This window comes from Pituophis catenifer, unplaced genomic scaffold (assembly GCF_029215685.1).
Source record: "Pituophis catenifer annectens isolate HBS135680 unplaced genomic scaffold, rPitCat1.0.hap2 SCAF_3, whole genome shotgun sequence".
Taxonomy (NCBI): Eukaryota; Metazoa; Chordata; class Lepidosauria; order Squamata; family Colubridae; genus Pituophis; species Pituophis catenifer.
Window position 1 is genome coordinate 14535224 of NW_027256883.1, and position 25730 is coordinate 14560953.

At 43.6% G+C, this 25730-nt stretch overlaps 1 protein-coding gene across 1 annotated transcript; it reads left to right on the plus strand.

Annotated features, from left to right (window-relative positions):
• The first annotated feature begins 1215 nt into the window (after nt 1-1215).
• On the plus strand, nt 1216-15106 carry LOC139314778 (kelch-like protein 12). The gene is made up of 4 exons (XM_070940652.1): nt 1216-1294; nt 4159-4237; nt 7741-7968; nt 13609-15106. Exons 1-4 carry the CDS (start codon nt 1216-1218, stop codon nt 15104-15106), a joined length of 1884 nt encoding a protein of 627 aa, XP_070796753.1.
• Nucleotides 15107-25730: the final 10624 nt, after the last annotated feature.

Sequence of the window (25730 nt, forward strand, 5' to 3'; positions counted from 1 at the left end):
GTCTCAAGTGATGAAGCTCCCACAACTTCCGAAGGCAACTTCTGTTCCATTGGTTGATTGTTCTCACTGTCAGAAAGTTCCTCATTTCTAGGTTGAATCTCTCCTTGATCAGTTTCCATCCATTATTCCTTGTCGGGCTTTCGGGTGCCAAATAGCTTGAACGCCTCCTTTCTGTGGCAGCCCCTCAAATATTGGAACACTGCTATCATGTCTCCCCTGGTCCTTCTCTTCACTAGACTAGCCATGCCCAGTTCCTGTAACCGTTCTTCATATGTTTTAGTCTCCAGTCCCTTAATCATCCTGGTTGCTCTTCTCTGCACTCTTTCTAGAGTCTCAACATCTTTTTTATAGTGTGGAGACCAAAACTGGATGCAGTATTCTGGGTGTGGTCTTACTAAGGCTTTATAGAGTGGTATTAATGCCTCACTTGATCTTGATTATACCCCTCTGTTAATGCAATTTAGGATTGCATTGGCTTTTTTAGCTGACTTAGTCACTGCTGACTTATATTTAGCTGGTTGTCCACTAAGACTCCAAGATCCCTCTCACACTCAATTTCTCATTGGCATTTTCATCATCAAATTAGAATTATTGTTTAATTCTAAAGCAGAAAATCCAAACATGAATATATGGAGAACTCCAGATTCGCCATAGGTTTCAGGCCTTCCATCATAGGACGTGAGTCTGAATTCTCCATTTTGAGCATAATTGTTTGATGTGATGCTAAAGCTTCTAAATCTCAGAAGACGGGATAGTACAAAAATGGGAGAAATAGGTGCCCAGTTCTTACCAGGATTTATTCCTGGCTTGAAATAAAGGATTGTTTAAGTCCTCATCAGTGGTAGGATTCAAAAAAATTTTACTACCAGTTCTGTGAGCGTGGCTTGGTGGGTGTGGCTTGGCTTGGTGGGGATGGCAGGGGAAGGATACTGTAAAATCTCCATTCCCACCCTACTCCAGGGGAAGGATACTGCAAAATCCCCATTTCCTCCCAATCAGTTGGGACTCAGGAGGCAGAGAACAGATGGGGGCAGGGCCAGTCAGAGGTGGCATTTACTAGTTCTCCAAACTACTCAAAATTTCCGCTACCAGTTCTCCAGAACTGGTCACAACTGCTGAATAACCACCTCTGGGCCTCATTCTGAACAATCCCCAGATAAAGGAACATGATGAATTCTTTGGCTGGTTCCTGAGCCTTCTTGGGAGGCTGAGAAAATGGATTCCCTGAGAGACAGTGATGAAGAAGATGGGACAGAAAAACCACTTCAGTCTCATGAAACCTATTTATGTCAAGGTAAGTTTGGAGATCATCTAGAACAGCCTTCTCTGACAGCATGCTAACCAGTGGTGGAATTCAATTTTTTTTACTATTGGTTCTGTGGGTGTGGCTTGGTGAGTGTGGTGTGGCTTGGTGGGTGTGGCAGGGGAAGGATACTGTATAATCTCCATTCCCTCCCCACTCCTGGGGGAAGGATATTGCAAAATCTCCATTCCCACCCCACTTTGGGCCAGCCCAGTGGTGGGATTCAGCCAGTTCGCACCTATTTGGGAGAACCGGATGTTAACTTTCTAAGCAGTTCGGAGAACCAGTTCTTCGAAGAAATCTCATTTTGCTTTTTTCCACTTTACAGGGCTAATCCTGTAAGGAAGGCAGGAAGGAAACATTCTGGTGTTGTTTCTAGCCTAATCTTTATTACCCTGCTTACAGAAACTGCCTCTCTGGTTAACCCTTATTACATTGTAACAGCTAAGGTGATGCGCCTATCGACGTGAGTGATGTTGAGTTGGCCATGCCCACATGGTCATATAACCACCGAGCCACACCTACCCAGTTGGTCATTAGGGCAGAGAACTGGTTGTTAAATTATTTGAATCCCACCACTGGGCCAGCCAGAGTATTTGGCGGTTCTCCGAACTACTCAAAATTTCCGCTACCAGTTCTCCAGAACCTGTCAGAACCTGCTGAATAGGACCCCTGATGCTAACCAAAGATTGTGGAAGTTGGTCCTGCATATCTGAAGCTCTTAAATCCTGTATATTTGAAGCCCTCTAATTTGAAGCTCTTGAATAGCTTCAAGCCCCATGAGGAATTGTTAAAAAATAAACTAGGGGAGATTGAATATGGATGAATGAAAATTAAAGGAAGGCACGATTATTACTTTCCAATATTAGAAAGGCATGCAAGAGACCAACTTGAACAAATGACTTGGGATGATGATGAAGAACTTTAATAAATTCCTCTGTTTAATAAAACAGAGAGAAATGTAAGAACCTCTCAACAATAGAGTGACATTTATTGAGACATGATGCTCTAGAAAAATTCAGTAGAAGTGGTCCTGGTAATTAACAGTGTTCCCCTCTTCTGATGATTTAAACTTGAGCAAGAAGATTGGGCCAAGGGACCACTAAGGTCCAATCTACAATTGTTTGGCTTTGCATCCCAAGAGTATCTATGTTGCATAGATACTGAGCCACGGTGGTGCAGTGATTAGAGTGCAGTACTGCAGGCTACTTCTGCTGATCACCACCACCTGCCAGCAGTTCGGCAGATCAAATCTCACCAGGCTCAAGGTTGACTCAGCCTTCCATCCCTCTGAGGTGGGCAAAATGAGAACTCAGATTGTTGGGGGCGATATGCTGACTCTGTAAACCACTTAGAGAGGGCTGGAAAGCACTGTATATAAATCTAACTGCTATTGCTATTGTTATATACATAGGAAAGGACACATAACCAAGTCGGCCTAGGATTAATTGATCGATTGATTGATTGAATTTATATTCCACCTATCTCACTATCCAAAGCGACTCTGGGCAAATTATGTAATTTCATTAGCAGGTTTTTGCTACATAAATTGATTTTGGCCTCTATATACAGGTGATCTGTGACTTACAACAGTTTGTTGTTCAAAATTAAAATGGTACTGAAAAGAGTGACTTACTGTTCTGCCCCAGCTACGGACCCCAAAGAACGCAGCACACACAAAGTCCGTTCAAACCTTAGTTTACTAAATAAACCAGTTTTTTACAACAATGGCTGTTAATTAACTGCATTAATAGCCACCAAGAATTCAAAGAATAATACTGAAAGCTCACTGTGGTTGGCAGAATGCCCAGAAGCAATTTGCAGGAAGCTGATAAGATAAGCAAGACAAGACATGAAGATATGTGAATGAAGTTGTTCCCTGCAAATTGCTTCAGTCGGCGTTCTTCCTTAAATATTGCTATTGCTTAGCGCATTGTAAGCCGCCCTGAGTCTCCAGAGAAGGGCGGCATATAAATCAAATTAAAAAAAATAGGCTAAGGGAGTGGCCAATTAGCCCCAAGCCTTACTCTCGAGGAGACCTCCTCCTGAAGAGCCACTCCTGCCTTTTGGCAGCTCTGTGCGCCCGTGCATCGAGAAGAGGCTCCTCCTCTTCGTCCTCTTCACTTAAGGGAGCTTCTGGAGGTTCTGAAGGCCCTGGTTGAATCCCCGCCTCTGGCACCACATCTTCTCCAGCCTCCTCATTGTCCTACTCAAGTGCCAGCTGCACAGGCTGCTGGCGCAGCACCACACCAGCCTCCTCGCTGTCGGAATCAGCTACTAGATGCACAGGCCGCTGATGGGCCACAACATTTACAACCATTTTTCACGACCATTGCAGCATCCCCATGGTCATTGTGATCAAAATTCAGACGCTTGGCAACCGACTCTCATTTATGACGGTCCCAGGGTCATGCGATCCTTTTTTATCTTCTTCTAACAAGCAAAGTCAATGGAGAAGACAGGTTCACTTACTGTGTTGCTAACTTAACAATTGCAGTGATTCACTTAACACCTGTGGCAAGGGAGGTCATATAATGGGGCAAAACTCATGTAACAACTCTCTCCCTTAGCAACAGAAATTTTGGGTTCAGTTATAGTCTTAAGTCGAGGACTACCTGTATCTGATTTTGTTTCTGTTGCAATTATGCTTTTTTTCCCCTTCGCATTGCACTACAGTTTTTACTGTCTTGTTGGCCACCTGGGTATCATACAAATGACCAAAAGTCAGAACATAAGTTGCATCCACATCTGGATCAATCTATACATAACCAGGTTAAGAAGTTTTGTGCTTTCTACTTTTGCATGTATGTGTACTTCCACGCACATGTGCTTTGTGTACTTATTTGTTTTGCTAGGTTTGAAACAGCTATACCAATCCCAACAACTTTGCGATGTCACTTTGGGGGTTGAAGGAAAGAACTTTCCTTGCCACAGGTAAGTCATCTCTATATCCCTACAGCTCCCTCTACCTATACAGATATTGTTGAACTACAACACATTGGAAAAAACCAGCTATTCCAAACTGCTTTTTCACTGAGTAAAATTATTAATCTATCATGGTTAATACGAATGAATGAATGAATGCTTTATTTGGCCAAATGTGATTAGACACACAAAGCATTTGTGTTTGGTGCAGAAGCTTTCAATGTATATGCAAAGCAACATAATAATAATAATAATAATAATAATAATAATAATAATAATAATAATAATATAAGCAGCAAGAAAAAAATCACAAAGTACCGGGATTTGCAAATTGAAGTTGAGCGACTGTGGAAAAAGAAATTGTGTGTTGTCCCGATTGTAATTGGAGCCCTTGGAGCAATACCCAAAGGGCTACCCCGCTATTTAGAAATTCTAAATTTGCCGGACTTGAACATTTTGACTCTACAAAAAACCACCTTACTCGGAACAGCTTACATCCTCCGACGATACCTTAACAGTTCCTAGGTCCTTGGTTAGGACTCGAGCTGCTGAGCTATTAACCAGCCTCAAAGGCTGTGAATCTCACTAAAGATTAACCAATAATAATAATATACAGAAAAATTGCTGCAGGTTGTGAAAACAAAGAACATTATAAAAACAACAGAAACAAAGGCAGAATATAAGGAAAAACAGCTGGATGACAGATTAAATAGATGGAAAACCAAAGCTTTGCATGGACAGCGCTTGAAAAACATTGAAGGAAAATGTGATGACAACTTTACATGGGCATGGCTTAAGATGGGAACCATCAAGAAATAAATGGAAGGTTTAATACTCGCTGCTCAAGAATAAGCACTACAAACTAATGCCATGAAAGCAAAGATACAAAAATCCACCAACAATCCAAACTGCCAATTTTGCAACAACGATGTCAAAACTTTTCAACATTTAATATGTGAATGCAGCAAAATTGCACAAACTGATTACAAAGCTAGACACGACCGAGTTGCTAAATTAATCCACTGGTCATTATGTAAAAAATACAACTTACCTGTATCCAAAAAGTCATGGGAACATAAAGTGGAAAAAGTTATAGAAAATGAGAAAGTGAAGATCTTGTGAGACTTTCGAATACAGACACGACCGAGCACGATGGTCACTTGGAACACAACACGCCAGATATCACAGTTGTCGAAAACCGAAATGTACAATTTATTGACATCGCGGTACCAGGAGATGACAGCGTCGAAGAAAAAGAACTGGAAAAAATCATGAAATATCGCGACTTGGCCATCGAAACTACACGGCTATGGATGAAACATGTAACAATGATACCCATTGTCATTGGGGCACTTGGTACCATGTCCAAGAATTTTACAAAACACATCAAGAAATTGCAGCTTCCTGCAATAATACCAGCGGAATTGCAAAAAACTGCACTACTCGGAACATCATATATTTTAAGATGATACTTGGTTGATACCTAGGACGCTGGCAGCCCCCGTATCAACCATTAGCACCAGTCCATGGTATTTGTGACACATTTTAAAATGATCAGTTGACCGAGTTTAATGTTTAATGAATAAGAGATAATAATATACCAATCAGAGGGAGCAAGTAAAGAAGATAATAAGGATAAATAATATTACCGCCATACTTCATGGATAAAGGAACATAAACATTAGACAGTACCGTGAGAATTAGGTGTTCAGCATAACGATGGCATGGGGGGGAAATGTCCTTGTGTCTAGTTGTTTTGCCTACAATGCCCTATAGCTGCGTCCTGAGGGGAAGAGTTATAACAGAATAACTGAGTTGGAATGGTTCATCTTCAGGTTTGTTTTTAAGTTGATAGCCCATGTTATTATTTAGTCTTTAAAGGTAAAGGTAAAGGTTCCCTTCACACATATGTGCTAGTTGTTCCTGACTCTAGGGGCCGGTGCTCATCTCCGTTTCAAAGCCAAAGAGCCAGTGCTGTCCAAAGACGTCTCCGTGGTCATGTGGCCAGCATGACTAAATGCCAAAGGTGCATAGAACGCTGTTACCTTCCCACCAAAGGTGGTCCCTATTTTTCTACTTGCATTTTTTACGTGCTTTAGAACTGCTAGGTGGGCAGAAGCTGGGACAAGTAATGGGAGCTCATCCTGTTACTCATCACTAGGGATTTGAACCGCTGAATTGCCGACCTTTCAATCAACAAGCTCAGCATCTTAGCCACTGAGCCACCACAATAGTAAATAATTTAGTAAATATGTTTACTAAATTATTAAATATTATATATATATATATATATATATATATATATATATATATATATATATATATATAGTGTTAAATTTATATTTACTGACAAAGAAATATAGATCTATTTCAAGCTATTTAGCTCTCATCAGCTAGCCATACCCTTCTGGGATTTGAACCTGGGCTTGCTTGCATATTAGGCAGATGTATTAACCTCTAAACCACAGGTTCTCCTCGCTTTGTCAGCTTGTACCAGGGGAGATTAAATGGGTTTTCTATCAAAGCAACGTGGTCTACCCAAATATGGGAAGGAGCATACCGCTTCCTTTTTGCCTTTCAGCCCCAATCCGGGGCCCCTCAGGCAGTCGCTTTCATGATAAACTATTTTGTGTTAAATTTATATTTACTGACAAAGAAATAAAAGGAGACTAATATAGATCTATTTGTGGCTTAGAGGTTAATACATCTGCCTAATATGCAAGCAAGCCCAGGTTCGAATCCCAGAAGGGTATGGCTAGCTGATAAAAGCTAAATAGCTTGAAATAGATCTATATTAATCTCCCTTTATTTCTTTGTCAGTAAATATAAATTTAACACAAAATAGTTTGTCATGAAAGCGACTGACTGAGGGCTCCTGGATTGGGGCTGAAAGGCGAAAAGGAAGCAGTATGCTCCTTCCCATATTTGGGTAGACCAGGTTGCTTCGATAGAAAACCCATATTAGGCAATAGTAAATAACCATAAGCAAATAAGTTGTTATTAATGGAACAGAATAACAGAATGGATTTTGGAGATCTTCTAGTCCAACCTCCTGTTCATGCAGGAGACCCTATACTATTCCAGGCAAGTGGCTGTCCAGTCTCTTCTTAAAAGCCTCCAGTAATGGAGCACCCACAACTTCTGGAAGCAAGTCGTTCCATTGATTAATTGTTCTAATTTTCAGGAAATTTCTCCTTAGTTCTAGGTTGCTTCTCTCCTTGCTTAGTTTCCATCCATTGCTTCTTGTCTTGCCTTCAGGTGCTTTGGAAAATAGGCTAACCCCCTCTTCTTTGTGGCAGCCCCTCAAATATTGGAACATTTAGGTCCAGGATGTGAGGAGAAGATATCTGCAAATATCTTATTATTGTGGAATTATCTCAGGATAATGTTTCTTAATTCTGGCAACTTGAAAATGTATGGACTTCAATTCCTGGAGTTCTCTATCTGCAAATGAATATCAATGTCCAAAGCCATCCTATGTTTATCAACCTTTTTTTTCTCTTTCCCTGCAGGATGCTGCTGGCATCTGTTAGCCCTTATTTTCGAGATCTTTTCACCAGTGGCAGCAGTGAGTCTCAAAATGGGGAGATCTTACTTGAAGACATGACGGCCTCCACACTCCACAGCTTGCTGGATTATCTCTACACAGAAGAATTGTCCCTCTCAGCCGAGACGGCTCACGATCTTTTCACGGCGGCTAGCAAGCTTCAGATCCTCCCATTGAAAGAAACAGTTGGAAGGTAATGTTTACAGAATGACAGAGTTGGAAGGAACCAACTTCCAAGAAGATAATGAGAAGGATAAATGATAACACTACCGCCATAGTTCATGGATAAATGCACATAAACATTAGACAGTACTGTGAGAATTAGGCATTCAGCATAATGATGGCATGAGGGAAAAAATGTCCTTGTATCCAGGGGTGGGCTTCAAAAATTTTAGCAAGGGGTTCTCTGCCCGGTTACTGGATGGGTATGGCCATGGTGGCATGGCCTAGTCGGCCTCCTGCACCATGGTGGGGAGGGCATTTTTGCCCTCCCCGGGTTCTGTTGGATTTCTTTGAGCCTCCGGGAGGGCGAAAACACCTCCCCAGGCTCTGGAGGCCCTCTGGAGGCCAGAAACGGGCCTATTTCCGGCCTTCCCGAACTTCCAGTAGGCCCGTTTTTCACCCTCCCTGAGCCTCCGCACGTGCCCTGCACTTACAGGCCGCATGGGGACTCCGGGGAGGGGAGGGCAGGGGTAGGCAGGGCCATCCAGGAGTGGGATTTGGGGGTTCTCTGAACTGCACAGAATCTTAGCTAGAGGTTCTCCTGAACTCCTGCGAACCCCCAGCATTGTTTTACATTCAATGCCCTATAGCAGCGTCCCAAGGGGAAGTGTTATAACAGAATAACAGAGTCGTAAGGGACCTTGGAGGTCTTCTAGTCCAATCCCCTGCTCAAGCAGGAGACCCTATCTATACCATTTCAGACAAGTGGCTGTCCAGTTTCTTCATAAAAGGCCTCCAGTGATGAAGCACCCACAACTTCTGAAGGCAAGCCATTCCAGTGGTTAATTGTTTTCACTGTTAGGAAATTTCTCCTTAGTTCTTTACTCAGGATCCAGCTAAATTTGGAAGTCATTCTTTTTCCAAACACAATTCTCATGGTCTTTTTAGCAATATGTCCTAAGGAGAAAGGAATGGGGTTAATTCTGGCAACTGAACTATTTCCTACCCATCACGCTACCTCTTCTGCTCTTCACTAATCACAAAGGACCTGGCAGCTTCTTCATAAAACTGTCCAGCTTCTCAGTCTAGCAGCTCGAAACCCATTCTGAATTAGCAGGTCCTCCATACCGTCAGATACACAATACAGCTAATCCTCGACTTACAACCATTTGTTTCGTGACCGAAGTTACGACAACACTGAAAAGTGACATTACCATTTTTCACTCTTATGGCTGTTGCAGCATCCCCATAGTCACATGATCAAATTTTGTATGCATGGCAACTGGCTCATATTTATGATGGTTGCGGTGTTCCAGGGTCATGTGATCACCTTTTGCGACCTTCCGACAAGCAAAAGTCAACAGGGAAGCCAGATTTACTTAACAACCGCGTTACTAAACTTAACAACTGCAGAGATACACTTAATCCCTGTGGCAAGAAAGGCCGTAAAGTGGGACAAAACTCACTTAACAATTGTCCTATTTAGCAACAGAAATGCTGAGCTCCATTGTGGTCATAAGTCAAGGACGATCTTGTATAACAAAAGCTGAACTTCCAAAGGTTCAGCTACTATAAGCGTTTCATTGCCAACTACATCAAAGTCAAATCTCTAAGGATCCGTGTGTCTTGCCTTCCTAAAATCTGGGCTGCAAAACTTTTTAGGAGTTAGGTTTGCACAATATGGAAGACTAAGCTAAAAGGTGGGGGGGGGTGTTCTGCCCCAGCTATGGACCCCAAAGAATACAGCACACACAAAGTCTGTACAAAATTTAAATTTACTAAAATAACTCAGTCTTTTCCAAATAAAAAGGCTGTTAATAAAATTTCTTAACAGCCTATAAGAAAACAAAGATAAAGTAATCACAATCTTACTAAGGTAAGAAAGCCCAGAAGCAATTTGCAGAGAATCCAGACGCGAAGGAGAATGAACTAAAGTTGTTCCCTACAAATTGCTTCAGTTGGCATTCCTCCTTAAATAGGCTAAGGTGTGGCCAACTAGCCCCAAGCCTTACTTTCGAGGAGACCTCCTCCTGAAGAGCCACTCCTGCCTTTTGGCAGCTCTGCACGCCCGTGCATTGAGAAGAGGCTCCTCCTCTTCGTCCTCTTCACTTAAAGGAACTTCTGGAGGTTCTGAAGGCCCTGGCTGAATCCCCGCCTCTGGCACCACATCTTCTCCAGCCTTCTCATTGTCTGACTCGAGTGCCAGCTGCACAGGCTGCTGGCACAGCACCACACCAGCCTCCTTGCTGTCAGAACCAGCTACAATCCGCACAGGCTGCTGACAGGCCACAACAGGGGGTCTCTTCTACTTCAGTGTGTTGTGGGAAAACAACCATTGTCTTAGCAAGTGATATGAGCCGTGGTGACGCAGTGGTTAGAATGCAGTACTGCAGGCTAACTCACTGTTCACTCCAGCAGTTCGATCCTGACCGGCTCAAGGTTGGCTCAGCCTTCCATCCTTCCAAGGTCAATAAAATGAGGACCCAGTTTGTTGGGGGCAAGAGGCTGACTCTATAAACCGCTTAGAGAAAAAAGCACTGTGAAGCGGTATATAAGTCTAAGCGCTATTGCTATTACTATATGAACCAAGCCATGATACAGAACCTTCATCAAGTTAGCTTATTCAGGCATAGCAAGTTGTATGGATTCCAGTGGGTTAGATTAACCTGAAGTGAAAAAATTAGTGCGCTATATGAAACCAACCACTTTTTCTTCAAAGCATACCCTGTGCCCAAAAGGGCACAGCGCCAGGACACTGACATGAGAAAACTGGGACAAAAACTAAACTTGATTTATATTTAACATTTACATCTAAATGTAGATTAAACACAATGCAATTTACTTTTTATTTAAATTAAAACCATTAAATGGCATTAATAGGAGTATCCCCCCCGTGCCTTTCATAATTTTCCCTTTCTGCGTCATTAAAACATATAATTGGATGGCAACTTTGCAGAGAGTTCTGCGGGGGGTGGGGGGCGTCAGGCTGTAACCTTTCAGGGACTTCATGCAGCTCTGGAGAACTCACGGGCTGAACTTTGCAATATTCTTGGAAACATGTCATTATAGATCGCCCAAAAGAACACTGCTCCTTGGGGCTGTTTCATACATGAACCTCTCACTGTGCCAAGGATAGTGCTATCGCTTAATCAATGTTGCTTTCTTTTCAAAGAAGGGGTTCCGGTAAATTTATAAATGTACGGGTTGGATGTTGAGAAAGATGCTTAGCAACCTTCTGCTTCCTCAAATGTCTGGAGAGGAAAAATCCAGCCTATGACTTCTTCTACCTTCAGCAACATTTGCTCTTTCAGTCCAAAACTATCAGGACAACAAACCAGATCAGGTTAGAAGGTGGCATGAATTCCATGGAAGAGAAGATTGGTATAAAAGACAACTAAGGATTTGTTGTTGTTAGTTGTGAAATTGTGTCCAACCCATTGTGACCCCATGGACAACGTTCCTCCAGGCCTTCCTGTCCTCTACCATCCTCTGGAGACCATTTAAGCTCATGTCTACTGCTTCAGTGACTCCATCCAGCCACCTCGTTCTCTGTCGTCCCCTTCTTCTTTTGCCCTCAATCTTTCCCAGCATTAGGCTCTTCTCCAGGGAGTCCTTCCTTCTCATTAGATGGCCAAAGTATTTGAGTTTCATCTTCAGGATCTGGCCTTCCAAAGAGCAGTCAAGGTTGATCTCCTCTAGGACTGACCGGTTTGATCACCTTGAAGTCCAAGGGACTCGCAGGAGTCTTCTCCAGCACCTTAGTTCAAAGGCCTCAATTCTTTGGCGCTCAGCCTTTCCTATGGTCCAACTTTCACAGCCATACATTGCAACTGGGAAAACCATAGTCTTGACTATACGCACTTTTGTTGGCAGGGTGATGTCTCTGCTTTTTAGTATGCTGTCTAACTTTGCCATAGCTTTCCTCCTCACGAACAAGCGTCTTTTAATTTCTTGGCTTCATCTAAGGATGAACAGGGGATTTCAAAGCTGCATTGCAACTTCAACCCAAACCAACAATGATTAATTAAAAGAAGAGAATATTAGTAGCTCAGGGTTGAACTGTCGGGTCCTTGGTGTTCTCTGAACTTGGATGTTTCATTACCCAACTAGGTAACATCATCAGTGCTAGAAGGAAGAGGGGTTTTCTCTCTATTTGAACACAAGGGGCTTGCCCTGACAGTGTTGGTGGAAATGTTCTTGATCAGGCTGTTGTTTACTGAATTGGATAATGAAGCATCTGCAAGAAAACAACCAAGCTCAGAGATGACCCTATTTATCTCTAACAACCAAGAATCCCACAACACATGACTGGATTTAATCACCTCTTCAAATCAAATCACCATCCTGAATCATAGAATCATTTTAGGGTAGGCAATGAAGCTTGGTGCCTCTGAACTGATCTGACAATTCTGATAAAATTTATTTGACTCAAGAATTTCTGTACAATTAGTGCAAGTTTGTATCAGTTCGTAATACAAACTGTTGAGTTGAATTGCGTTAACAACCCGGATTTGTACAGACTCGTCGGATCGAAAATTTGAATCAGATCTTGGATGATTTGTGCACTTCCGGTACTATCTGGCATCCCAAAATAGAAAGCATTTAGAGCAGGGGTGTCAAACTCGCAGCCCACGGGCCAGGAGTGGTATTCAGTTACCTTTGCTATCGGTTCACAAATGTGAGCACGCACCTTCTGCGCATACGCAGAGCGTCACAAATAGGACGTGATGACATCCGGGCAGGTGGACGGAGCCACCGCAGCCGCCGCTACCAGTTTGCCCAAACCGGATAGAACCAGCTAAATACTACCACTGCCGTGGACTGGATGTGTCAAGCGCTGACCATGCCCACCCATGGTTTAGCAAAGGGGGGGGGAAGTCAAGATACGTCACGTGATGATGTGACCCCGCAAGTTTGACACCCCTGGTTTAGAGTGAGTTTTTACCTAAACCAGTAGTGCAATCCAATTTTTTTTTTACTACTAGTTCTGTGGGCATGGCTGGGTGGGCATGGTGTGGCTTGATGGGCGTGGCAAGGGAAGGATACTGCAAAATCTCCATTCCCACCCCACTCTGGGGCCAGCCAGAGGTGGTATTTGTCAGTTCTCCGAACCGGCTGGATTTCACCTCTGACCTTATTTTATTTTTATTTTATTTTATTAAATTTCTATACCGCCCTTCTCCCGAAGGACTCAGGGCAGTGAACAGCCAGAAGATAAAACACAGGAAATACAAAATCTAAAATAAATTAAAACAAATTAAATAATTTAGGCTGAATTTTAAAATACCCCATAATTAAACAGATTAAAAATTTATGTTTAAAATTTAAATTTAAAAGAGGAGATGATTTAGGCCAGGCCAGCTTGATGAAATAAAAACGTTTTAAGCGCGCGACGGAAGGTGCGAAGATCCGGGATCCTCCGTATCTCCGGGGGGAGCTCGTTCCAGATCGTAGGTGCCCCCACAGAGAAGGCTCTCCCCCTGGGGACCGCCAGCCGACATTGTTTGGCCGACGGCACCCGGAGGAGCCCCTCTCTATGGGAGCGTACTGGCTGGTGGGAGGCTATTGGTGGTAGCAGGCGGTCCCGTAGATAACCAGGACCTAAAGATAAAACAGATGGAGGCATTAGTAAAAATGTTTGACTTTATATTTATCTTGTCTTTTCTCTCAGGTTTCTTGAGATGAATATTTCCATGGGTAATTGCCTCAACCTGTATGGCTTGGCTTATGAGTTCAATCATCCACCCTTGCTCCAAGCAGCTCTAAGCTACATTGAACAACACTTTGGAACCCTCACAAAGCAAGAGCCTTTCCTGCATCTGGATTCTGGTGCTCTGATCAATCTCATCTGCTCAGACCACTTGGAAATAACCTCTGAACTGGTCATCTATCAGGCTGTGCGCAGTTGGGTGGAAGCTGCAACCTCTGTACGTCTCCCGTTGTTTCAGACGCTTCTTGGACATGTCCGCTTTCCACTGCTCACTCATGATGAGCTCGTTGATGTGCAGGCAGATATTGCAGAATATTATCGCCATGTGCGCCTCCGGTGGAAGGAACTAGATGGGACAGGGCGATTGCTAGAGAGCGGTGGGCTCAGAAAAGGCATGTTTGACAACTATTTTGTGTGCGTAGAGGTCAATGAAAACAGGATCCAGGATGGAGACAACCCAGAATCCTATTTGCATTGTTTTGATCCTCAAGCAGAAAAGTGGGAGAAGTTACCACCAGTAAAATATCTGAGCTACTCTGGATGTGCTTCTGTGGGATGCAAACTTTACCTGTCTGGTGGTCAGAAGGACAATTGTACATTTGTTGACTCTCTGTATGAATACAGTTCCTTGACTAGCCAATGGATGCAGCTTCCATCGATGAGCACAAACCGGGCTGTGCATCCCTTCCTAGCCTGCAACAAGAAACTCTACGCTCTTGGAGGCTGCAATGACCTGGGTCCTCTTACTTCTGCTGAGGCCTTCTGTGTGGAGCAGAATACTTGGACTTCCATTGCTAACCTTCCCCTCGCTTTGATGTACCCTGCTTCAGCAGTGCTCAAGAATAAGCTCTACCTAATAGGAGGGAAAGCTTCCTGGAGTTACCGGGGCCTTCTTATCTATGACACAAATGCCAATTGGTGGACTGAGGTGCCCCTGGAGTTTGCCTGTTACGGCGCAGCTGCTGTTTCCATTGGAAATGGGATATATGTTTTGGGTGGATACTCAGAGGAGAGGGGAAGTGTTCTAGCCCACACTGCAATGGGCAACGAAGAGGTTCCTTCCTGTACCAAAGGTAACTTTTACCTCTCTGAGAATGGCAGAGTCAATTGGGAAGTCAACATACCGGAATTGCCCATCGCCTTGGCATTCGCTTGCGCATTGGAATTCCAAGGTAAGATTTACCTGTTGGCGGGCAAAGATGAGAACGACTCCTATAACGCAAGCTACAGCTGGGTACCGGAGGACACAAGCTGGACCCAATGCCCAGAAGAAATCCCCGTCACCAAAGAAGTGAGGATGTTCAACTGTGCAACCCTGAAGATGCCCAAAAAGCCCATCCGAATTCTTCTGCTTTCAACAACAGCCAGGTCTACTGTAACCGGGGTGGACAATGCCAAGAAAGGACAGCCAAGTTCTTACACCAATGACGGCTGTGGGCTGAACTGCTGTTGGGGTTGACGTTAATGCTAAAAGGGCTCCCCCCATTCTCCCCTATTTCTCTGGTTCTTAGCAACAGGCTCACACAAAAGAAGACAGTCTCTTCCAAATGTAGGACATCTCTGCCCTCAGGGCTGATGGGCTTCATGGAGCTTACCCTTGAAACAATGAGTCTGCTTGGGATGGACATATCACAAAATCAATACCATCAGCACTCCATTCGTCCTTTCCAACATGAAATGGTTACATCTTTGTTAGACTTGTATTAAAAAGCCCTGGCTCTGTTTTAGGGGTTTTTTGTTTTGTTTTTTTTTTGCTATTTTCTCCATCCTTGGAGATCACTTGGAAAATTATTTCATTCATCCATTTATTTATTACATTTTACTTTGACCGCCCTCTGAATAATTCCATGCTGCTTATGTGTGGCTCCCAGCCAGACAGTTCAGATCTGGCTTGCTAATTTTGAAGGCAGAAGCTGCCCGTAGATGTTCAGATGATATAAATCAGGGTGAAAATATCTAACCCTGGTTTTCTAATTACGACAATGAAAGTTATTGGTTGGGTTCTTCAAACCTTAGAACACAGAGTTTGTTTTAATTAGAGTCTGTTGGATAAGCCACAATGGCTGGGCCCACATGCCTTCCAACCAGTGGTGGGATTCAAATAATTTAACAACTGGTTCTCTGCCCTAATGACTGGCGGGGTGGGCATGGCCAAGGGGTGTGACAGGCAGCACTTGACCTCCTGCACTCCCCCTGGGAGCAAAAACGGGCTGCAGGAGGGACACGCCACACACACACCGTGCCCTATTTTGCGCCTAGGAGGCCTCCCTGAAGCCTCCTGGAAGTGCAAACAGGCCACAGAGGGGCACACACATACCAGTGCCCCATTTTGGGCCTAGGAGGCCTCTGAACCCTCATGGGAGCAAAAACGGGCCACAGCGGGCACACTGCACACACACCCCGTGCCTCATTTTGGGCCTAGGAGGCCTCCCTGCACTTACCTGGGAGCCAAAATGGGGTTCATGGGGATTCCTTGAAGGGGAGGGGAGGGGCGGAGCCAGCCAGCAATTTAACTACCGGTTCACCCAAACTGGCCCAAACCGGCTGAATCCCACCAGTGCTCCCAACTCATTAACTGTGATTTGTAGCCATTGTGGTTGAGTGTGAAGCCATAATCATGCTAAGTCACACAAGCAAAGAAGCTTCTAGCTGAACTCAGCATGGAACTCAAAACATAGGAATAATGTTGCTTTCTTCCTTAGTCTCAGTTAAGACACATTGTGGTCTCCAGGTTTATTGTTGGCAATCTTAGCCAGTCCCTGTCACTTAAATGGCAAGACGAGAGGAGACTATATAGAAAAGTTGCTTTCTTCCCTATTCACTTTGAGAAAAGGGAACTTACTTCCAAAAATTCTTTCAGAAAAGAACAGACTTTCTGTTCTGACCTAGGCTTCCCCAGCAGCACAAAGCCAAGTCCTCGTCCCGATAAACCCCTTTTATTTAATTTACGGTGAATTCCTCTCCAGCAAAGTCTTTCCTCTCCCACAGTCTTTCAGGATAGTTCATAATTATCAACCTTTATCAGGCTTGGAGAGTGGCCAGGCCTATATCTTTCAGATGCCGCAATACTTGGTAAGAATGCAGGAATGAACTAATTGTCTCTCCTGCAAACACCCCTCCCCTTTCGCTCCTCTTTTATTCCTTATGGGAGGGACCCTTCATCATCCACCTGTGGCCTTACTCCCAAGTCGACCCTTGTTCCTTAGCTGTTCCCTTCCTCTGGCAACTCTGTGCATGCGCACACTGGGAACAGGCTCCAGCTGTTCGCCTGCCTCACTGATGTCTGACTTTGAAGGCAGCTAATAACTGGCATCCAGCCCTGGCCCCCTCTCTGCCTCCGATGCAGAGCCCTCATAAGAGCCTTCCCCAGACTCCAGGACTGGCCCATGTTCCTCCCCAACATCCTCACTCTCCGAATTTGCTGCCAGCTCTGCTGGCCGCTGGCGGGCCACAACACTTTCAATACAAATAGATTGATTCAAAGTCATAATGTCAGCATTCCGAGTAACACACCCATCAAAAGCAGAACTCTGGGGCAGGTAGATTCCTCTAAGAACATGTTTATTGGATACATCATATCAGCACAGCCAGTGAAAACCAACTCTGAAAGTTCCCACGGTTTTCACCTAATTAAAAGATTAATACTTCTCCCCTCCCCAGTGTCATCAGTCATATTGTCCAATGAATAGGGCTGGCAGGCTCCTCTCCTCCTTCACCAGCCACTTGTGAACGATGACCTTGGTTCCCACAAGAAAACTTTTTGTTTTGATTGTAAAATAGGCTATCTACTCCCCCCTCCCTTCTTTCTCAGGCTTCAATGCAACTGTGAGGCAGAACAAGATGATTTCAGCCAGGTTCATTTCAGAGTTGACACATTTATTGAAAAGTGGACTGTGACAACCAGAGAACATGTGTGAAATTGACTATACACAGGTTGATCAATTTAATTCATTTATTTGAAAATTAAGCTACTCCTTAGTCAAGGTCTCTGCTTATACTCCAACACCCTAAAAGCTACCATTGGAATAAAAGCATGTGCAGGAAAATCAAATAAAGCCAAAACGTAAACAACATATAAACTAGGCAGCAGCAAAGCAGTTCTTCAAAACCCAATACATTACAAAATGCAATTAAAAGCCAATTAAAAAGCCTTTGGCACCAGTCTTCACCTGGTGATGCTAATGTGAGCTCCAGTCAAATCTCTTGGGGGAAGAAACTCCATAGGTTTTCCTTAAGATAGAATATAGAATATAAGCTTTATCCCGCAACAATTTTGTATGACTAATAAGGTCTCCTCCACAGTATCATCCGAGGGAAGTGTAGTTATAGTTAGAGTAAATTTTGAAAATTTTCCAACTTAATAACCTCAAGATAAATCTGGGCTACAACTTCCAGTGTCCATTATATAAATCAGAAAGATACCAAGCTGGGATCGGCGATATTTCCCTGCTACTTAATTCCTCTTTCTATAAAGAAGAAACAAAATTCAAGATACGTCAGCATTGTTCTATTTGAACCTAATTTGTAAAACGCAAAGCAGTTTAGATAGTGGGACTAATAGTCTAAGCTTCCAAAACAATTAAAAGAAATCAATTTCACATTTATTTCCACAAAGCACAGATGGAGTTTAATAGAGGATTGTAAAATACCCTTTAATTGGCTCTATAGTCTTATTTTTAGAAGAAGATAGCGAGAAATCCCCAAGAAATACTCATTGTAAATTTTTTTTAAAAAGCCAACAAACAACGTGCCAGTCAGCGGTGGGTTTCATATTTTGTTGCTAACCATTTGCCCCGCGTGCACACATACCTTCCACGCATACTCCCAATCTCAAAACCGTGCTTAATTAGGACGGCATAGAACCGGGGCAGGTGGGTGGGTGCACTCTCTCCGCTACCGGTTCGCCTGAACTGGTACGAACCGGCTGAATACCACCTCTGGTACCAGTGTATTTTTAAAGAAAGTTCAGTTGATACAAGAATTTTGATTTAACCATGGTCGAGAGAAGCCAGCAAAAATGTCACAGACACACAAATATACGTCTTTAAATTTATTGTTATTTTTGGACTTACATTCCAAAAGAAACAGGAATCCCTAGATACATAGATCAGGAATTTATGAAATGAACAAGGAGTTGGATTATCATAAATGACACTCTATCTCTGACATAAATGGTCAAGAGAGCCAATTAGACGTATCTGTTTTCCTGTGCATAAATTCATATTAGTATAACAGTTCATGAATACCTGACCAATTTAGATGAACTGAATATTGTATTTTTTTTAAAGTTGCAGTTGTACTACAAGTATTACAGTTGTAAAAATATAATAATAATTGGTTTTAAAATGAACACTTGACCCACGAAGAGGTAGCATAACACAGGTCTGGGAGCCAGCAATTTAAGAACAAGTAGAGGGTGTTTTTTGTAGCTAAGGGACACGTTTAACGTGTTTGGAGAAGTTGAGGGCAATAGGGCCATGCCACAGATATACATGGAGCTTGATTTTTTTAAAAGAAAAAGTTTGAAAATTGAGTTTTTAAAGGGTGATATGTCCATTTTAGTACCGCACTACCATTTCCACTTGTTTCCCATCTCAAAACAGTTTAGAAATTGTGCCGTTGGCTTTACTCATATATGGTCAGAGGTCAACTCATGATTTGTGACCCACCTCAACTTTCAATGATTCATTCGTCTATCCTGAAATATGAAGTTCATAGACTAGAAGAGTTGAAAAATCTGTTTTAAGGCAACTAGTCCCAGTTTTGCTCAAGGCAAGAATTCAGTAAATCAACCCTGATAAGTAAATGAATCATCCAATCCTATTTGAAAATTATTTAGCCATCTCATAAAGCTTCTGATACAGGTAAAGGTAAAGTAAGGTAAGGTAAAGGTTTCCCCTATCCAGTCAGGTCCAACTTTAGTGGGAGGTTGTCATCTCCATTTCTTAGCTGAGGGAGCCAGCATTGTCTGAAGACACTTCTGTGGTCATGTGGCCAGCATGACTATGCCAAAGTGCACGGAACGCTGTTACCTTCCCACTAAAGTGGTACCCATTAATCTACTCACATTTTTTTTTGAATTTTTTTTTTCAAACAAAACATAAAAACAACCATCATCCATTACAATTACAAAAAGTGTGTTGAGCGGTTTCAATTCTTTTGTGCTTAATCCCATATCCAAAATTTACAAATTATTTGTCAATTTATTATATCTCATTGTGTTATTATTCTCATTTAATATTTATTTAACAATGGCATTTATCCCCTAAAAAACCATGAAATATATTTTATTATTACATTTATTTCATATTTCATAATCTACTCACATTTTCATGCTTTCAGACTGCTAGGTTGGCAGGAGTTGATACAGGTACAACCTCAGCTATTCAACTAGAAATATCTGGAGTGAAGAACTAGCACTATTTAAAATTCATGTATTCATAGAATCGTTGAATGTATGAGTAGGACTGGTGAATATTCAGGAATCTACTTAAACATTTCAAGCAGGCTATATTTAAATGCCCAGGACACTGGAGTCACTACTGTCCAAAGCACCACTTCCATTACTTACTAGGTTATCTCTCCAAGAAGTTCTACCTAAATTGTCTAAATTGTCTTTCTTTTATTTTAATCATTTGGTCCTTTAAGTTGCAAGTTTGTAGAGCCCTATTGTAGTGTATAATAACAGAATCTTGAAAGCCTATCAAGGTTCCTCTCTGTCCCATCGGATAATAAACAGACTCAAGGCAGAGTTATTTTGAGTTTCTTTCTCACACTTTCCTCTTTAGCAGGACTGAATTGTCATTCTTCTTCCCTTTTAATGGCTCATACTTTTCTCCTCCAAGTTATCTTCACATGCTGGCTGGTGAACTCTTGGAACTGAAGCCCAGACTTCTTAAACTTGCCAAGTTTGAAAAACGCTGCTTTACAGTGCTGGTTAGAAAATGTCCAGATGTCAAAGTCTTCTTTTTGCTTTGCCCTCACCTTCTGAGTTGTAGCTGAACTTGCTGTATGAATGCAGAACAGCTGCTCAGATTTTAAAGGCCTCAAGTACCCGATGAATTATATTGCCATCTTTATTTCACACTAAATAACCCATGCCACATTGGCTCATCATTTTAGAGATATTTCCCTACCTAAACAGAGAAACAGAATGGGTGGGCATGCCAGCCATACCAACTTCCCTATTGAATTTCTATTGTGGGAAGCTGACATAAATCCATCCTTCCTTCCTTCCTGTTCCTTTCTCCCTCTGTCCCTCTCCTCCTTCCTTTCCATTCTTCTTTCCTTCCTTTCCTCCCTTCATTCTTTCCTTCATTATTCCTTCCTTCCATCCTTCCTCCCTCATTTACTTACTTCTCCTCCATCTCTTCTTTTTCCTCCTTCCCTTTCTCTTCCTTCTTTCCTGTTCCTTCCACTCTCTGTCCCTTTCCTCCTTCCTTCCTTCCTTCTTTCCTCCCTCCCTTCCCTCCTTTCTTTCTTTCCTTCCTCCCTCTTCCTTCTTCCTTGTTTCCTTCCTCCCTTCCTCTTCCTCACTTCTTTCCTTGTTTCCTCCCTTGATTCATTCATTCCATCATGTTCTTTCTTTCCTTCCTCCCTGTCCTCCCTCCATTTCTACATATTCCTACTTTCCTTTCCCCTTCCTTTCCCTTCCAAGCAGGCAGGAATGGGGGGGGAAGCAAGGGATTGCACAAATGGCTGGGAAACTGTCATGGAATATTGAAAATGAGGATTCTATGACCGCAGCAGCAGCCTGGTAGTTCTGAAATAGACACAACCTCCCCATATTTTATTCGCTTAAGAGTAATGGGGTCCCACATTTCCATAAGTTAACTCATTTGAAGTACCTTTGTTGGAGAGTTTTGCCCTATGATGCACTGTTTCACCCAGCTAAAAGTTACAGGTGCAAGAGTAAATTGGGGTTATGCTTGCTTTTTGTGACGGCCTGGTTGACAATTTTCTAATTACTATAGTTTGTTTCAAGGGGCACGATGGGTCAGCGGTTAAAGATGCTGAGCTTGTCAGCAGAAAAACTGATAACTCAGATTCGAGACCCAAGCACGTGAGATGGGGTGAGCTTCCATTACTTGCCCCAGCTCCTGTCAACCGAAAACGCTTGAAAGCATGCACATGCGAGTAGATAAATAGGTATCACTTTGGTGGGAAGGTAACAGCATTCTGTGCACCTTGGCATATAGTCATGCCAGCCATATGACCATGGAAGCATCTTTGGACAACACTGATTCCCTCTGCTAAGAAACAGAGATAAACAGTTGGACACAACTGGACAGGGGAAACTTTTACTTTTAACTTTATAGTTTGTTTATTGTGTTTGTCACAAGCCCATTGAATAAGCTTTGAAAATAGGAACATCCGTCAATGAGCATGAGAAGCAAAACAGTACGTGCATATTTTTTTTTAAGAGACAGGGGACATTTGTGAATGTACGCAATATTCTTTTAGAAGGAAAGGCCAGCCACAGGTACTAAATGAGCTTATTGTTTGTTTATATAGGCTGCCCCCAAAAGATCATAACTGAACCAAATTACAATCATACAGTTACGAAGGAAAAGCTACTTCTGCCTCTGAAGGCATGGAGGTTGATTGCAAAGTAGCTGTCGTGTCCTCTAAACTTTGGTTGCCTCTGGTATATTTTGTAAAGTTATTCGTCTCTCTGCTATGGAGTAGACTATCTGTCTTTGATTGCAGAGGGGCAGTAATTGAAGGGACAGGATTTTTTAAAAAAAACGTTATTCTGCTTGAAACAGAAAATCCTCTTTTACTAAATATCCTCCAGAGGAAAGAGTCGTTCTCCATCATTTCTTGAGGGACAACACCGTGGAAGTCAGCTACCAACTGGTCACAATTTTGCACCTCCCATAATGCCTTGAACCTGGCATCCTTCCCCAGCACAAAGAGATGGGGAATAGAAGCTGAGCAATACCACTACCCAGGGGTGGGATTCAGCCAGTTCGAATCAGTTCGGGCGAACTGGTAGTTACGGCCAGTGGCTGGGCCTGTCCACCTGCCCCAGTGCTATCCTGTCTTATACAATCACCGTGTTTTTGACGCAGCACACGTGTGCGCAAGGTGTGCGCGAGAGCAAAACTATCCTGTCCTATACAATTGCCGTGGTTTTGATGCAGTGTGCATGTGCGCAAGGCGAGAGAGAGCGAAGCAAGCATGCATGCACGCACTCTCACATATTCGATTCTGGGTGAACCTGTTGTTAAATTATGTGAAGTCCACCTCTGCCACTACCCTCCAAAAATGAAGAATAGTTTGCAAAATTATTTTCAGGTTAAGTATGAGGAAGATGGGTGGTTAAGAAATAGGAGAGAGAGAGAGAGAGAGAGAGAGAGAGAGAGAGAGAGAGAGAGAGAGAGAGAGAGAGAGAGAGAGAGAGAGAGAAGCAGACAGGCAGGCAGGCAGGCAGGCAGACAGGCAGACAGGCAGACAGGCAGACAGTTGTGGTTGTAAGTCAAGGACTACCCGTACATATATCAACTTCAAATACATTGCTATTAGGAGTCTTTGACTGAAAGCCAATGTCGCTAGGATACTAAAGAGCAGTGGTGGTATTCAGCCGGTTCGGACAGATTTAGGTGACCTGTGGGTGGGCCTGCCCTGCCCTGCCCCGCCCCGCCCCGCCCATCCGCCCATCCGCCCTGGTGGTATGCTATCCTATTTAGCCATGTTTTCTAACCCAAGCACATGCATGCAAGCCACATGTGTAAGCAAAGCGCATGAGTGGAAGGCTAGGCACATGCACGGAAGGCACGTACGCGAGCAAAGTGAGCATGTGTACGCGCACACTCACATTTTCAGTGTGCGGTGAACCGGTGGTAAAATTATGTGAAATCCACTTCAGCTAAAGAGAGAATGGAAAGATCGGAGCGACAACATTTTCAAAGGCATAAACACATTGCAACAATCTAATAATCCACTTTCAACTTGTTATTTTCTAGTGTAATGGCCATAAAATGGGCATTGCCTACAGTAAGAGAGTCCAAATTTAACCTTGAGTTTTCAAAGGGATTGCTTGGGGTGGGCTCCTGAGAAGTACGTTGAGCACAATAATGCCGTCCAGTCGCTTCTGTGCAGAGGAAGCCAAACAAGCTTGTGACGAGTCAGCCTCTTCTTCTCATATGGAGACCAGAATAGTTGTTTCAAAAGCCACAACAGTCCTTGTGTTCAGGGATTGTGCAAGCTTGCCCTTTGGTTCAACTTAGTCAATCCTGTTAGGAGATAAAGGGGTAAAGAAAGATGACAGGTCCTAGGTAACCCAGAGTTTGATTTACTTAATAAGTGTTGACATGGGTGGGGTTCAGATCCTTTAGCAAATGGTTCGCTGCCCCGTTGCTGGGTGGGCATGGCCATGGTAGGTGTGGCCTAGTCGGATGCCTGCACCATGATGGGGGGCATTTTCCCCCTTCCTCAGGCTCCGGAGGCTTTCCTCAAGCCTCCAGGAGGGTGAAAACTACTTCTCCCGTGGTCCAGAGGCCCTCCAGAGGCCGGAAACAGGCCTGTTTCCAGACTTCCGGAACCTCCGGTAGGTCCATTTTTTGCCCTCCCAGACCCTCCACGCAGTCCCTGCACTTACCTGGAATGATGAACAGGGTGTGTGGAGACTCCTGGGAGGGGAGGGGTGGGCATGGCCAGCCAGGGGTGTCATTTGGGGGTTCACCGAACCTCAGCGATCCTTGGCTAGAGCATCACCTGAACCCTGCCAAACCCTCAGGAGCCCACCCCTGGGTATCGAGCTACAGAAACCTAGAAAGACACACTGAAATTCTTCTAAGCCAGGGGTGTCACATGCAGGCCACACACCCCAGCTCCGTGAATGGGAAAAACATTGCAAAACATCAAGTGACGGCAATTTGATGCCGCAAGCTTGACACCCAGGGGGAGGGCCGGCTGGCGACACCCAGGGGGAGGGCCTTCTCTGTGGGAGCCTCAGCCTGTTGTGGCTCCGTCCTCCGAGCCTATCTTATCAGAGGGAGAAGGCTCCGAACATGAAGGAGAGGAGTCGGCCAGGCCTCCCTCTCCAGGCCCCTCCCCTCTGGCACTGCCTCAGGTGCCGGCCGAGGAAGAGGAGATTAGCCAGGAGCCAGGTGTCTCCGATGATAGTGATGGAGGCAATCTGTCATCCCTGGATCTACGCCAACGAAGGCGTGATAAACGGTTGCAGCAGTTGAGGAGGCGTGCCAGGGATTAGACTGAGTCACTGGACCACACCCCAGAGACTATATAAGAGAGTGTGGTGGCCATTTAAGACTCTGTGACGGACAAAAACTAACTCTGGCTAGTCACTTTGAACAACGCCTAAATCTGCCGAAGGTTTCGTGTTTTGAACTGGACTATTTGCAAACTGTGTGTATTTCTGTTTATATGGTGAAGGGATACTCCCGTTTATTGAAGTAAAAAGCACTTGGCAGTCGGTGCTCGTCTTGCTGCCAAGTTTCTGATAACAAACTGTGCGTGCCAAGTGCTTCCTTTAACCCTCGGCTGGCTGTGTGTGTGTGTGTGTGGAGATGGGGACAGAACACAGCCCTGTGGAATGCATAAGATCACAGCCCCCGGAAATGCATAAGATCTCCGACCTCCGGGTATTTCACTGTGCACTCAAGACTCTGTTGTTCCGCCAGGCCGGGCTATCAACATAATAATTTTAAATTGGGTGTTTTAAATTTCTGGGGTTTTAAATTGAGCCGAATTATTTAATAATTTTAAATTTAATTGATGTTTGTCTTATGCTTTTAATAGGCTGTACACCACCCTGAGTCCTTCGGGAGAAGGGCAGTATAGAAATAAAATTATTATTATTATTATTACCCGTGTTCTAAACAGTTACCTTTATTGTTCCTCAACTACAGACAGAATCTTGCCAAACTAAAGCAAAGGTTCCCCATCATTAAAGATAACCTCTGAGAATTCCTAGGGAGGAGCTGCCTTAACTCACTTCCTTGCAACCAAACTATATAAACTTCGCTGCCTCTGCGTCCTCTCGAATGCAGCCCTTCCCTACCTGGAATCCAGACTACATTCCACCACAACAGGCTAACCAATTATCTAGGTCAGGG

Bases quoted from the DNA above. Each gene is read 5' to 3' on its own strand.
- LOC139314778 (XM_070940652.1), top strand. From the start codon at position 1,216: ATGGATTCCCTGAGAGACAGTGATGAAGAAGATGGGACAGAAAAACCA. The intron at 1,295-4,158 runs GTAAGTTTGGAG...TTGTTTTGCTAG, and splicing joins TGAAACCTATTTATGTCAAG to GTTTGAAACAGCTATACCAA. The intron at 7,969-13,608 runs GTAATGTTTACA...CTTTTCTCTCAG, and splicing joins TTGAAAGAAACAGTTGGAAG to GTTTCTTGAGATGAATATTT.